We start from the raw sequence: 16284 nt of genomic DNA, 5'->3' as shown, positions 1-16284 counted from the left end.
CAGCTGAGTCATTCATGGAGAATCAGTTGTGCTGAGGAGGGAAACAGTTTTACTTTCCTGCAAAATCAGATGCAGTTTCTTTTAGGAAGGATTTATAAGCGTTTTGATGAAATATCACAATTTTAAGTTTAGATATGGTTTTTCTTTCAGGTGGTGATTCACTGGAAAGTTGAAAATCTGACAATTATTTCTGCTTTTTCATAGTTTCTGGCTGATAAATGGTGTCATTTTGGCATTTTTTTAAGCCAAGATGCCTTTGTTGGAGCCTTGTCAAAGAAGAATTTCTGTCATCGTTTGGGACAGACAATAAAGTTCATCCATCATCTATCCATCCATCCATCCATCCTCTATCCATCCATCCATCCTTCCATCATCTATCCATCCATCCATCCTCTATCCATCCATCCATCCATCATCTATCCATCTATTCATCCATCCATCCATCATCTATCCATCTATCCATCCATCATCCATCCATCCATCCATCCATCCATCCATCCATCCATCCATCCATCCATCCATCATCCATCATCTATCATCTATCCATCCATCCATCTATCCATCCATCATCTATCCATCCATCCATCATCCATCCATCATCTATCATCCATCATCTATCATCCATCCATCCATCATCTATCCATCAATGATCTATCCATCCATCCATCATCCATCAATGATCTATCTATCCATCAGCCATCCATCCATCCATCCATCCATCCATCCATCCATCTTTCAAATCCAACCATGGCATTTGGGGTTCAGAGGATTAACATCATTGGACTGTTTAGTCTCTTAGAGTCTGACTGTGGCCAAATGATGAGGAATCAAAGCCTTAAGATGAGAAGATGTTCAGGAAATTAAGACAGAAAGTACAAAAGTCAACAGCTCATGTTTAAACACATCTCTTTAAATCCACCAAACATTTGAAAAATAAGATGATTTTAGAAAAACAGCGGCCTGCTGCAATACAACAGCACAGATCTTACAGCATCGTTTAAATCTTTACAACATTTTTCATCCAGCTTTTCTTTGGCGTAACAAACAGCTGACAAGCTTGCAGCGTACATTCCCGGCTGTCTCCGATAGAAATATCAAGGTGAGTTAGAAAAATAAAAACCTGATCCAGCACAGCTTCTCCAAGCAGGAACAACTGGAGTTCCTTCAGGTAAGGCGTTCAGTCCGCTTCACACCAGCAGAGTCCAGCAAAAGATCGCAGCATCAGGAAACCCAGGACCTGATCGCAGGTTTCCAGCAGGTTCAAAGGTGGGAAAAGTTTGTTTGTGATTAAAAAAGGCAGAAAACACTGAGCAGCGTCAAACATGTTAGAAGACAATCGGAGATTCTGGCAGCAACAAACAAGTGTGAGATTTTGAGAATAAAGTTGAAATAGATCCACAAGAAAGTAGCACTTCTATGAGAAAATAAAATCTGAATATTATTGCATTTGGTTGTCAATTTTTTTTTTTTTAAAGTAGTGAAATTTTGAGCAGAAAGTTATAATAACTACAAAGCAACATAAAGTTGGTATACTATCAAGAATAATTTGCAATATTACATGTATAAAGTTGGAATGTTTTAAGAAAAACGCAACATTAGTAATATTCGGAGGATAAACAGCTAGAAAAGAAGTATTTTTTCACAGAAAAAAAATGAAACAAAGTCATAATATTTAAGAAAAAAAATTTCAAAAAATGCCCCAAAATTAGAGGAACAAAGTCAAAACATTACTGGAATGAGTTTGAATATTAAATCTGAATATTTTGAGGATTAATTCATAACATTGCTAAAATAAATTTGCAAAAGCACAAAGTTGTAATATGTTGAAGATAGAGTTTGAGATATTCAGGGAGTAAAGTCATAATAGTTAGAAAACATTTCTTCTTTCTAGACAGAGATTGAATACTAAGTCTGAATATTTTGAGAACAAAATCCTAATATTTGGTGGAAAAATGTTTTAAACATAATTTAAAAATAGGACTGCAACACTGATACAATGATAAAGTCGTAATATTCTGAAAACAATGCCAGAACATCTTAAGAATTACACTGTAAAAAAGCAGAAGTTACAAAGAGTAATTTTAAAAATAATTTACAAAGTAGTACAGATTAGTAAATAGTAATTTACATAATTACCCTAAATGTAATGTAATGTAAAAGAAAAAGATTGGTCAAAACTAAACCAAAAATTTGTTCTTTTGCAGTGTTTGACTGTATTTAAATCAGCTAAAATATCTTTATTTTACAGATATTTGCTGTTAGGTTCACTGTTATTACAGTTTTTAATGTTACAGCTTTTTCCCCTGTATTTTTCAGTTTTGTGTTTTTTACAGTGTAGTTTGCAGTGTTACATGTATTAAGAGGGATGTTTTAAATAACATTTGGAAGACTTAACATTTCAAGAATCTGTGATAGTAGTTGAAGTCAGAATATTTTGAGAATAAATTTGCAAAATTATGTGCAAATAATGTAATATTTTGAGAATAAAGTTGAAAGATTGCAAGAATGCAGTCAAAGGCAGATGTTTGTGACAATATCAGACAGGTGTTCTTTATGCTGCTTTAATTTGGCAAGGAATTCCTTAAAGGTCCAAAATTTATTATCAGATTAAAGGTTTTGAAGCAATAAATGTTGTGGTACTAATTTAAGAGCTTTACCTTGAAGTGCACTGACAATAGTGCAACTTTATTCTTGAACAATTTTCTAAAATCTCGACTTCTTGTTGAAAATATTTCCACTGTATTGTCAAAACCCCAGAGCAGTTTCTCCGTGAAAACATACAACTAAACTTGATAGCTTCGTAATTTGTCTCCTGCGGTCGGTTCAAACCTGTAAGTCTTTTTAATGTTAGAAAAAGATTCAGTCCATGATTTCCTCTGAAAAACAGTACAGCCTGATGATTCAGTCCTGTTTGGTAAATTGAGAAAACCGTCCACATTCTGTTGTTTTCCTAAAAAAAAATCATATCTGAAGAAGGAAAGTATTTGTTGTCATGTCCGAGGAGAGTCCTCAGGGAGTGCATCAGACCACAGATTGGGAACCGTTCTATTTGTTAGTCTTTAGCTCTATGAGTTCTTAAGCAAGGCACTGGCGCACCACGACACTTCACCGTGACGTCGCCACAAACAGGTTTGAATCCCGGACGTCCAGGTGATCGCTGCCGAGGTGCTGCTGAGCAAAGGCACTGAGATACATCATGTACAGCTCGACCTCACCGAGGAATAAATCCGACGACTGAGTGCAAAACGAGTAATAAGTCATCATCATCTTCATCGTCTCTTCAGTGAAGGAACGCCGGAGCAGCGCTAATAAAACGTTCAGATAACGTCTCTCTGCAGCCTCCAAACATCCAAACAAACGTCCGGTTAAAGCGGAGGAGACGACTCGACTTTCTGACGGGAGGCGGGTCGAAGTGGAGGAAGAGGAGGACGTCTGCAGAGAGAGACACAGTCACCGTTTGTTGTTTTGTCCATCAGCCGTCTCCACAACTAACATTACAACTTTACACTTTTATCCCTATTATTCATCATTAATCAAACTCATTCACCTCCAAGAATCTCTTCAGAGAAATTCATTATCTATTTTATCCTAAACCCACTAAATATTATTAAATGAGAAGTTTCAACCATCTGTTAAGATTGAGAAGCAGACATGAAGTCCTGAACTGAAGGTGAAGATGAATTCAGCTATGGAGCCATTTTACTGAAGTTACCTCAACATTATTAAGTTAACCCAACTCATCAAAATAATATTTACAACTTCAAATGATTACCTAAATCAGTAAATTAGATTTTTCATTTTGCAACCATGCAATTAATTAAATGGAGGGAACAAGCCCAATGAAATACTTTTTAGAGTGCATTCATGAGGACATTATTTAAAAAAGTAATTCAAGTCACCACTTATGAAAAAAATGAAAAATGTAATTTAATGGTTTAGGTAAACCTTTGACAGCATTTCGATGAGTTGTGTTAACAATAATGTTGCAAATGATGTTTCTTGGTTTAAAACGAAATTCAAGTTGACGTAATTTCATGAAAACGGCTGCAAAACTTCATTTTTTTTCACCTTCAGTTCAGGATTTCCCCTTCTCTTTTTCAACAGTTGGTTAAAACTGGTAATTTAACCTAGTTTACTGCTTTAGATACATCTTTCAAGTAGCAAACAATATTTCAATTGGTTGCATTAATATGTATTAATGTTGCATTGACTTAATATTGTGTGTTGATGTGAAATACTCTTTACTTTCCAAGAAATGTGTTGCGTGTTGTGTGATTTATTTTTTGGGGAGGATACTTTATTGACAAACAAAACAATCTGCACATGAATTGATAATAGAAACAATATTTAGATCCAAGCCTAGAATTATCTAAAAAGCAGTATATGGTAATGAAGTGTACATGCATCATATGACATGAGAAAGTTCCTGTATAAAGTGTTGCTGGAAAAATATCTCTATAAAAACAACCACACAGAACCTCTGAAAGGTCACAGAGGGATTTTTTGTGATTATTTAGGCAAACCTTGCAATTACATTTGCATCTGTAGTGAGATTTTCTGCCTATAAGCCTGGGTTGGTTTGCCCTCAGCACTGTCTGTCAGGCACAGTTTAATATAAAACCAGATCAGTGTTTAGTGGACGAGCTGCAGGAGGTTTCCCTGAACTGGTCCAGTGTGTTAGAACAGAACTGAACCGACTGTTCACATGGATCAGAAGGAATGTAAAGCAGATTGTGAGGAAAGTAATGCAGAAAAAATAAACCTCACTGTGGCCTCTGAGGGGCTCCGCCGCCTCTTGTATGGGTTAATAAACTGAGATTCTTTTCAGTGAGCTCATCCAACAGCAGGAAACTGCTGCTCACACTGTGACACACTGACACTCCCTGAAACTGCATCATTTACTGAACATGCAGCTTCCGGTTCAACAGTCAGAGCTGTTTGTCACGAGATCATTTATACCAACTGAGTGTTTGTGTCTCAGCTCTGAATCTTAGTTCAACCAAACTAAACATCTTTTTCTTTTCTTTTTTTTTTTTTAACATTTTCTTAGTTTTTAAAAATGCTCTCACTTTCTAAAAATGTGCTCATTTTCTTAGACATGTCTTTAAAAGAAATGTTGTCGTTTTCTAAAAATATCCTCACTTTCTTTGGGAAAATGTGCTAATTTTTCTCAGACATGTCCTCACTTTGTAAAAAATGTTTTCACTTTCTGAGTAGTCCTGACACAGTGTCCTCACTTTCTTAAAAAAAAGTCCTTACTTTGTAAAAAAAAAAAAAAAAGTTTCCTCATTTTAAAAAAACATCCTCACTTTAAAAAAAATGCCCTTACTGCAAAAACGTGCCCTCACTTAAAAAAATGTCTCCAACTCTTTCTAAAAATGTCTTCACCTCATAAATATGTTTACACTTTTACAAAATTCCCTCAGTTTGCAAAATAAAGTCCTTTTTTTAAATGTCCACCTTGACACTGGTTTGTGAAAACGTCCTCAAGTTTAAAAAAAAAAAAGTCCTTGTTTAATAAAAAAAAGACATCACTTTAAAATAATTGTCCTCATTTTCTCAAGAAGTCCTTACTTTGGAAAAAAAATCTATTATTAAAAAAAAAGTTTAATCACTCTCAAAAAACATTCTCACTTGAAAAATAGTCCCCACTCATTAAATAAAATGTCATTACTGTAAAAACATGCATTCACTCTAACAAAAATGTCTCCAACTCCTTCAAAAAATGTCTTCACCTCATAAAAATGTCTACATTTTTACAAAATTCCTTTAATTTGTGAAAGAATGTCCTTTTTTAAAGTGTCCACCATGACATTGATTTGTAAAAATGTTCTCACCTTTAAAAAAAAAAAGTCCTTATTGTTTAATAAAAAAAGGTCCTCACTTTGAAAACATTTCCCCACTGTGTAAAAATGGTCCTTCACTAAAAATGTCCTCCATTTAACAAAAATGTTTCTTACTTGTTAAAATCTCCCACTTTCTTTGTAAAAAAAAAAAAAAAAAGACAGCCTTAATTTGTAAAAATGTCCTCACTTTCTAAAAAACAAGGCTCTAACGTTTTAAAAATATCTTCACTTTGTAATACACGTCCTTAATTGAAAAGAAAAGCTTTTAAAGACTTTTTAAAATTTGTCATACCTGTTGGGGCCGCCGGCAGGTGCGACGGCGCCCTGCGGTGGCGGTTTGGTGCTGGCTGGGTATCCGGGGTGAGGCGGGATGTGGGGGTGGGCAGGTGGGGCCAGGGGGCGGGGCTTTCTGGGCACCACAGGTTTGAGTGGAACGGAAACCTGAAGAGAGAATCATGGGAGAAATGCAGTCAGAGACATTCACTCCATTCATATAAAACAGAAATCTGAGACATGTTAGTGGCTTGAACCAGCAAATATTTGATATTGTTGCTTAAAGAAAGTAATAATTTGATCAAAATAGTTTATTGACTTTCTGTTAATTCAAAAATCAACGTAGCTCTGGAACTTACCAGGTTATAAAATAGTGCAGGTGAATCAGTCGCCCACAGTATTTAATCAAACCAGTAACTGCCATGTCCGACGCTCATTTATGTCCCTACTGATTCCAGTGTTCGTTCAACAAACCCATCACCCATCAAACGTACCCTCTCCATCCACTATCAGCCGATGTCAATAATCACAGTGATTGACTGTCCGATCACAAAGAACTACACCGATCAATGAGTCACAATCACGCCGCTCGATCACCTTCTCACCGCTTCATTCACTGGCAGGTCACACCGACATCCAGAGCGTTCTACATGCTACAAAGCTACATGCTAACAGCGAGCAGCATGCAGGTGCAGCGTACCTGTTCAGGTGTGACGGGGTCGGGGGGGAGGGGCTTGTTGGGCGGAGCTGGCCGGCTCACCAGCAGCTGGAAGGTTAGTGAGGAGGAAGAGAGGAAGAGTGAAGCGATAGAAACAAGGAAACAGAGGACAGCGAGGATGCAAAGGTCTGAGCTGCATTTTCAAATTCTGCAGTTTCTCCGACACGAGAAAACCAAAAGATCCAACTCGTATAAAAGCTTTTCATTTTAACAGCGCAGCATGCAGACAGAAACAGCATTAATAACAAAGAACTATAAGACAAAAAACACTGAGATCATGCTTTAACAGTTTCGCTTTCACAAACACAGAGTCTGACTTTTACATCTAACAGTCCATCTGCTCACAGCACATTTATCTGCCCAACACAGGAGTTTGAAATGAAGTCTCGCAAATTTAAGTTTGTAAAATTAAATGAAAATGTAAAGTAAATGTAAAAACTGACGATGCTACTGCTTCAAACCTCTCAGCTCTGTTCACTAAAGGAAAAACTTGTCCCATCTTCAGCATTATAAGGACATTTTAGATGCAGAGAAAAAAAATGCACACAGGCTTCAAAGAGACGAAAACAAGGTGCACAGAAAGAAATATTTCAAATAAAAATACTACAATGGAAGAAAAAGCTGAAAGACTCTTAGAAACTGGTTCTGAAAATTAATACACAGCGATGTTCCTCCTCTTAGGTCTAAAATAATTAAATCTTATTTTAGTAAAACTTCAATGTAATGAAGATTTAAGTCCAAAATTAGACTGAACACTGTGTTCTTGACTCCTGTTTCTTCTGCTTTTACTGATTTGTTATCTGGGACCCTAAATTAAATTTTGTAAAACACTTTGGTTGAATTATGGGAATTTCATATGTTTTCATACCTGGTAACTTTGTATTTTCAACCTTTAAAATAAAAACCTTGGGAAGCCATTTTAAGGGTTCAGTATCTCCAGAATTATAACTCCCTCGGCCATGAAATTTGACAGAAAGCTTTTAATTACCAACAAATTAATTACAAATAAATTGTTAATTATTAGTCCATGAAACTTGAATGAAGTACAAAATTTTCAAACAAGGGTGGTATTTTGGCCCCAGATGTTCCTGTAAGTGTTTATATATTTGAATGTATCCATATTTCCTATTAAAAATACAGTCTTTGGTTGACATCTTACCAACGTTTGATGTGTGGCAAGTATTCTGGACATAGACCCCTTTGCACGCTCCATATCACCATTTTGTCAAAATAGCAAAAAAAACCAAACCACGTCTTACTATACTTGCTACACGTCAAATTCTACTGATGTTAGAAGACTCAAAAGCTGGTGAAATGTCAACCACAGACTGTATTTACAGTAGAAAATATGGATACATTCATAAACACACACTTACAGGAACTTTCTGGGACGACAATACCCATCTTGCTGGAACATTGTGCAGTTTTTTTTCCCCCATTTTAAGGGGGCATTAAGTATTCAATATTGTCATTTTGGTCAACTTTGGTGATTCTTGACTATTTTCAGTAATTTTGGACAAGTTTAAAGTAATTTTGGAGTCAAAATATCAAAACACTGGAACTTTGTCTTGTGTTACTTGCCCTACACCAAATTTTACTGATGTTAGAGACCTCAAAGTTGGTGAAAAGTTGACCAAAAGACTTGGATTTTTAGTAGGACATTAGGATACATCCACATATACTGTATATTCTTACAGAAACTTTCTACGACTCCAACACCATCCTAGTTTAAATTTTTTTTTTCATTTCCACAGGCCACTAATCAAAAATTGGCCTCTGTTGGAGCAGAAAAACAACATATTTCCTGAATTCTGTCTGAATTGACACAAACTGACCCAAATTAAGCAGCAATCACTTATAGACTTTCTGAAAAATATTTGTGTAATCTTGTTCCCATGATTTTGTAAACATGACGCAGGTACAAAACAAACAAATATGCGTTACTTTAGTCCTCCAACCAGCAGGAGGAGCTGCAGTCTGTCTACTGTGTCTCAAACACACTGGACTTGTACACGAACTGCAGACGGACACAGGACACACAGTGACACTACACACTACAGGTAGCGATGACTGTACCTGGCTGGAGGGGGTGGTGGGGGGGTCGGGGGGCAGAGGCTTGGTGGGGGGAGCTGGTCGCTGTTTAACCAACTGAAGCCGCAGAAATAAAAGTCAGAAGAACACCGAGTCAGTGTTTGGAAGGATGAGCCGGCCCGATCTGAGCCAGCTCATATTCAGAACCAGCTGATAACCACAAAGGAATAGTTCAACGTTTTGAGAAAATCCTCCGACTTAATGTTTGCTCTGGTCTGAGACAATTTACATCCTCTGTAAATGATTCAATTCAAGCATTGAACTGGTGCCAAAATGTCTAAAATGATTGTAGATATTCATCAATATTTTTTAATGACAGTTTGCTCACTAAACATTATAAACTTCAATGATTATTGTCAGATAACATGACGCTGCAGCACCTGGGTGTCAGGTTTAGTGCAGAACAGCATTTTCTTTGCTATCACAGAGTTTTGATGACCAATAGCTCTGCAGATGAAGACAAATCTGAAGTATCTGGTCATTCTGAAGTAGAACTAGAGCAAGGAGATGGTAAAGTTGTTCAGTTAGCATCCTATAGTTCCCTCCGCTGCATCAATCCTTCTACTATAAACACACAAGTAAATTTCCAGGACAAATTTGGAGCTTGTACAGAAGATCTGACAAACTCTCCTGAAAAACCTTCACCAGCAGAAGGGAAACAGGAGCCACAACTGCTCAAGTCTTTAGTTTGTCCAGTTTGTCATAACCGCTTCAGGTGAAAAAAAAAAAGTCCCAATCTGTTCACCAACAGTGCAGCTTTGTGCAACAAACAGGCTGCAGTGATCACGATCACATGAATGTGCTTATTGATTACTATTTCTGACTGTAGCTCTGACAAACTACAGCGAATGTGAGCTACACAAAACATTTGAAACATGAAATATGTGAATCCAATCATCCAGGTAAAACAAAAACTATTTCTAGAAATGAGTGGAACATTTCAGAAATTATAGATTAAGGTTAAAACTACACTAAAAATGCTACAGCAACAAGATGTTTTCATGTAGATTCACCCAACAGGCTGCTGGATACCCAAGACATATTTTATTATTTGAAAACAAGCCTGGATATGTTAACATTTAAATCATTCGGTAAATAAAAGTAGCTGAATTAGCTATTAGCAGCTTCTATATGTACAGCCGACCATCACTGGATTACTGTGACACTGAAGTAAACTTCAAAATTTGATGTTTCTAAGGGGAGTTCTGAAGTACCTTTTTCAATAATTTCTGGGTGGATTTAAAGACTTTGATTCACATTTGTTTGCTTGTTGTTTTACAGATCCTAACAGATCTGAAACAATGAGTTAAATGACCACAAAGTCCGCATCTCTCCCTGTGGTATTAATGAGGCCTGAATGAGGAGTACTGAATTCAGCTTTTACAGATTACTCGAGAGGATTTCTTGAAATAATGAACTATTCTTTTTTTTGCATATAAATTATACAAGTATTTACACTAATTACAATGACAAATCATGCACAACTGGTTGCTGACGACGACGACGAGACGCCACAGAGACACTTATAACAGCACAACAGCTACACTTGATCTTTAAGCACACGAACACAGACGTGAACACCTCCAGGTGAGGTTACCTGCGGTGGGGGTTTTAGGGCGGGGTCAGGGGGGAGTGGCTTAGTGGGAGGAGCAGGTCTGTCATGAACCTGATAGGAGAGAAAACAGGAAGCAGAGGCAGAGTGACAGCTGAAACATGCACTCTGGAGAGGAGAATCGAGGTCCAACAGGCAGGTGTGTTAACGTGAAAAGAAAAAAAGAAAGAAAAACAGCAGCTGTCCAAAAGCTCGTCTGAATGCAACAATCAGCAGCATTTGTTTCACTTCATCTTCCTGCAGCAGCTAGACATCCTGATATTATCAGAGGACATCATGTACACAAGTTTTAAACTGCCCTGCAAAGGAAAAACACAACATTCACACTTTCTTACACCTGGTTCATTATATATTCATTTTGCAGCTAATTTCCCCCAGTTTCCTCACAACTTCCTAAAAATTTCTGAAATTTAGCCAGAAATTACAACATTTTTAAAAAGTTAAATGCAATTTTTACTACTTATATGGAAAATGGCCTGCTAGTTAGGAACTAATCCAACTCATTTAATAGGATCTGCTGATACTTGATACCGTTTTCCTAAATAATGAACAGTTTAAGTATCGTAGATCAGATGTAGTACCTAGTCAGCCACCAGGTGGAGTCTCCTACTATTTGGGTACTGTGTTGGCAAACAGAGAGCATTATGGATGCTTAGCTAGTAAAAGGGAACCATGACAAAGACTTGTGTGCTGCTTACTGACCTCAGACCTGCACATAAGTGTTACATAGGGCAGGGATAAATGAGGAGAGTATTCCTAAATTCCTGTGGAACATCAGACGGTCAGTTTTGCAGCTATTTTCATGCTGTCATGTGACAATAGAATTAAATAAAGAATGCCCACACTGATCAGTTAAAAGCTTCAATGATCAGCACATCCCTATTGTTAGTTGCTGAGTCAAAGGATAATTCTGGTCTGAGTTTTTGTCTGTAAAAATCAAAAAATTCTGAACTACTCAGCACAACCAAGATTTTTGAGGTGACCTGCTGGCTGTGTTTACACAGAGCAGAGAGGAGAACAGAAAAAATGTAAAATTGGAAACAGTTAAATATCTAATAGTAATATCTAATATCTAATAATATCTATAGTATGTAGAGTCTCTATTTTATTCAGCATTGGGAAACACCAATAACTGCTTCGGTGCACTTGGAAAAACATTGATTCCAGGTTTTTCACATTTTTATAAAATAAACCATTTCAAAAAATGTAATTTAATTTTATCTTTTTGTATGATTTATGTCATTCTGTGTCACACATTTCTGATTTCTCTCTCCTTCTTGTCATGGTTGTGCTGTTTCCATAGAAGTGCAGTACTTTTATTATATTACAGTGGAAAAAATGTGAGGAAAAATGAGACAGGAGCAAAAAAACCTCCTGAGAAACAGCTCAGAGTTCAGGGGGTTAAAGGAAAAACCACCATACTGCAATGGTTTTAGGGTTTATCTTGGTCCACCAAAAAATGTCCACCTTTGTCTTGTGTCTCTGGGTTCTTCAGAGTTTTAGTTTACCTTTGGAGTCTTTAGTTAGAGTTCACCTACTTGAAACCTGTAGCATCTTTGGGTTTTTCACCTTCAGTAGGTTTAATTTGTGTTCACCTACGTTTGTCTCACTCGAAATTCTCCGTGCCTGCATTTCGCTGTTTATTTTGGCATGTACATCACAAAATTTTGTCAGCTTCAAGTGGTGGTTTTCCAAGAAGACACTGGGGTAAAGAGAGAAACTGTGACACTGTATTTTGTCTGAATATTATTCCTGGATCTGATGTGATGTGGTGCACCTTCAAATATTAAAAAACAACAAACAAACCTGACAAGAAAAAAAGTTAAATAATTATTTCTGTCAGGTGTTACAGGAGTTTCTTTAAGGGGCGTGGTCAGTGTGGTGAAGTTGCTATGGCTACCTCTTTGTGGGGTGGGGTCAGTGGGATGTCAGTCTGGGTGTTCAGGTGGTATCTGAGCGGTCGGACCTGCTCTCCATTCCTGCCATCCGCTCGCTCCATCACTGGAGTCCTGCACAAATGTGGAAGAAATTACAGGAAGTCTGTTGTCTAAAAGTGTGAGTTACGGATTTAATGGACATTTAGGTGCATGTGCTGGTAATATTACACATTTAAAAGAAATAGGATCAGGATAAGGTCCTAATACCTGATCTCTAAATCTAATAAAACATGACAAGAAGCAGAAACATTTCTCATCGGTACAACACAACACCACAAAGACCTTTCACAAACTAAACCGTCCTGCTGACAGACTCAAAGCTGCACCTGGACTTCATTACCCAGAAACCTCACTGTCCAGTCCCATTTCACTCTATCAAATACCAGAGCATTATTAAAGAGATTTAAAAATGTTGCGTTCATGTTTGGAATAACAGGAGGGTGGAGATCAGGACCAGTGCAGCTGTAAGTCCAGATGTGGTTTACTTCTGCTGAACAGGTCTGAGCAAACAGTCAGAGAAGTGAAGGCAGCAGGTGAAGTTTAAATGATTCCCGAGACACTTTCAAACCTCCAAAAATCTACTGGCGGGTTTAAAAGGCAGCTTATTGTTTTAAAAAAACTAAGTTAAAAATGTTGATATTTCATCAAAGTTTTTTTATTATACAGGTGTCATTAAAAAAAATATTTTAAAGCGTTTTCTCTAATCATATACTGTAAAAAAAAATAAAAATAAATTTAAAAAGGGGAAATCACAAAATGACCATGAAACCACATAAAACAGCCAAAATGTGACGCAAAACGACTACAAAAAGACGAAAACCAAAATGGGCCGCAAAATAACCACAGAAACATTCAAATCCGGCCTTCACCTCTCTGACTCTACAGGAACAGACTACAGACCAGAACCAGCAGGTCCAGCGGTACCTGGAGACGTGGGCGGGGTCAAACTCCAAACCCCACATCTCACAGTCAGCCACACTGCACCGTGGGTAAGAAAACACAGCAGTATCAGGCTGGAGACAAGTCAGTCACGCTTATTTGTGGATACTGGAAAAGTTAATTTTGTATCTCCCAGCAAATAAATGGTTTAGAAAACACTTTAACACAAAGTGAAGCTGTGAGCAGATACACAAGGACTGTTTACTGCTTATTCACATGTTTGTCAACAACACACCAAACCTAACAAGCCTTTAATGAAACTCCTGGAACTCAATATTAAGGCCACTGCTAGTAAAAAATGTAATGAAGTCTGGAGAGCATAATTGTAAGAAGAAAAATGTCTAAATTTCACCAGAAAATATCTCGAAAATGAAGTTCCTGCAGCGTCTTTCTTACCGGCTGTGCTGTCGAGCTTTGTGAAACGGGCTGTTTGGTCCCAGACAGAAGAGGCTCCGCCGGAAACGAGGGAAGCGAAGAGCGAGGAAGAGGAGGACCACCGGCAGGATGAAGAGGAAGATGACGAGCAGGGCGACGCGAACCGGATCTGACTCTGAACACAGAAATATTAGGAGGTTAACCGGAGTCAGGCAGGATACGGATAAGGGAGATGTTTTTATGTGAAGCACCTCGAGCAGCTCGGGCCGGTCCGCTGTCCACGCTGCCTCCATGACCAGAGTACCTGCAGTCAGGTGGAGCCCAGCCCACATCACAGTGACAGTTCTTATTACTGTTACACACCTGAAACACACAGGCACAGCAAAATATAGACTCACGCTGTAGACGAGATAAACCCTGTTTCACTCTTACTGCTCTTCATGAATCAGTCTCAGAAAAAAAAAAATCTACAAAGTTTAGCAACAATGACTTGAGCACAAGAAAAACTAATAACTCATCAAACTCACCAAGGCTCTTTTCTGGGTCATTTCCTTTCAAATCCTTGCATAATTATAAAGATTATAAAGATGTTTTTTTTTAATTGCTATATCAAATAATCTGTGAAATAATTACTTTTTAAAAATTGCTCTTTTAGCCACTTCCAGCACTTTTTCTTTACTTTGAAATTTGGGGATGTTTTAACAACAATATCAAAGCAACTATTAAAAAAATAAATCTCCGTCATTGGTTCAGAATCTGCAATATTGGACAAGTAGATGAAATAACCTCAGATTATTGGTGAGCTGAAATATACTGTCAGGAAAAGTCCCGTGTCTCAGTTCACATTAACAAATTGCTAATGCAGAAGTCAACTAGTGATATTTACTGAGCCATATGTAGCTTCATGTCACAATAATACAAAACAAAACACACAGAATACTTTTAATATGTCATACTTGTTCACTAAAATGAAAAAAACAGTTATTTTCGTTGAACTTTTGTAACTGATTGAGCAGGAACAACAAGTTGTACCACAAAAATAAAAATATTGGTAGTCTAATCCAATTTTCAAAATGGTTCTCCAAATATAACTAAGAAAATATATTTTCTTAACATGGGCTTATTCCTTAAATATTCTATTGTATTTAATGGCCTTGATTGTTTTTTCTTCCATTCAGTACATTCAGTGCACTAACAACAAAACATTAAAGCATCTAATATTTCTACGACACGGGGAAAACCTGACCTGATCTTAAAGACTACTTAAAAGTTTAAAACATAAATGTGACAAACGACAGAAATGCATTGTGCTTTATTAAAATACAAACAGCGGAGTTCATGATGAATTCTCTGTAGGTTTTTGAATTTAGGTTGGGAGTTCAGCATATTATCCAGCATGTGTTGAGTGTTGAATATGGTTATTTATTCCGAGTCTAGCAAATGATTTGACTGAAATATAAATGCAAAAGGTGTCACTTTTCACCTTAATCTGACCCTTTAAAAGACATTATGCTCACTTTGAACTAAACTATAGGATGTGACGATGCGTCCTTCACTCACCCCGTGACCGTTGCATTTCCGGCGACATTCGTCCACACCGAATACAGACACGTCCTGACACTTCTGGTTTAAGCAAGCCTACAACAACAGCAACCAAAACAGTCCCTTTATATAACATTTCTGTGAGAAATTCTTATAGAAATCCTATAAAATTGTTGTGAAACTGCACCAAATGTTTAATAATTCTGGGTGTATGACAAAGAAACACTGTATGTTTTTTGGTCTAGTCTAAATATTTAATTTGTCTTTCTCCTCCAGGCCTGCGGGGGTCACTGTCTGACCTTGCCGGGGCTGCAGGCGGTGCCTTGGGCAACGATGGCGGGGTCAGATACGTCATCACCCAGGTGGAAGAAGGTTCCTCTGCAGACCAGGTTCAAGCGGACGGTGGTGGTGAGGATCTCAGCGTTGGTGCCCAGCAGGGGGCGGTCTCTCCCGCCCTGACACTGGATCCTGCCGCAGAGAACGTCGCTGCAACAGCAACCAAAGATGACAAAAGTGATGTTAGTTCCACCTCATCACATTAAACAATACACACACAGAAGCATTAAAGGACTTGTAGGCCTGAGGGACAGGGACATAGTCACCAAACAAACAAAAAGAAAAGACAGTCACCTTCACTGACTGTGTATTGTGTGTATACTGTCTGTGTATTCTGTGTGTTCTGTCTGTGTACTCTGTATGTTTACTTTATTGTACTTACGCGTTTGCACAGGGGATATAAGAGCCATTGGACAGCTGACCACAGTTTCCATATTTGTTTCCCTTTTTGTTGACTGACGAGAAACAGACAGCTGGAGCACTGGTGGCATCTGAAGGAAAGATGTAAACAAGACAATGATGTAAACCAGTAAAAAAGTGGTTTAAACTTACACTGGTTAACTGGAGTAAACTGGTTCTGACTCATGATAAACCATCTATATCCAATATAAAATG

General features: G+C 37.6%; 1 protein-coding gene across 8 annotated transcripts in view; it reads right to left on the bottom strand.

Annotated features, from left to right (window-relative positions):
* Positions 1–889: 889 nt before the first annotated feature.
* Positions 890–16284, bottom strand: part of adam15 (ADAM metallopeptidase domain 15) — a 38236-nt gene continuing 22841 nt past the window's right edge. The window contains exons 15-26 of one of the 8 annotated variants that reach the window (XM_055013799.1): positions 16052–16160; positions 15633–15819; positions 15352–15429; positions 14043–14154; positions 13813–13966; positions 13402–13455; positions 12441–12549; positions 10526–10594; positions 8914–8985; positions 6820–6885; positions 6139–6287; positions 890–3432 (exon numbers count right to left, since the gene is read on the bottom strand). In XM_055013799.1, coding sequence (XP_054869774.1) covers positions 3366–3432; positions 6139–6287; positions 6820–6885; positions 8914–8985; positions 10526–10594; positions 12441–12549; positions 13402–13455; positions 13813–13966; positions 14043–14154; positions 15352–15429; positions 15633–15819; positions 16052–16160 — 1226 coding nt within the window. In that variant the 3' untranslated portion in view covers positions 890–3365. The remainder of the gene's footprint in view (positions 3433–6138; positions 6288–6819; positions 6886–8913; positions 8986–10525; positions 10595–12440; positions 12550–13401; positions 13456–13812; positions 13967–14042; positions 14155–15351; positions 15430–15632; positions 15820–16051; positions 16161–16284) is intronic. The other 7 variants (XM_055013801.1, XM_055013800.1, XM_055013803.1 and 4 more) reach the window with 7 other exon arrangements.

This window comes from Amphiprion ocellaris, chromosome 9, assembly GCF_022539595.1.
Source record: "Amphiprion ocellaris isolate individual 3 ecotype Okinawa chromosome 9, ASM2253959v1, whole genome shotgun sequence".
Taxonomy (NCBI): Eukaryota; Metazoa; Chordata; class Actinopteri; family Pomacentridae; genus Amphiprion; species Amphiprion ocellaris.
The sequence above is the reverse complement of the archived record's forward strand: the minus strand, read 5'-3'. Positions and strand labels throughout refer to the sequence as shown.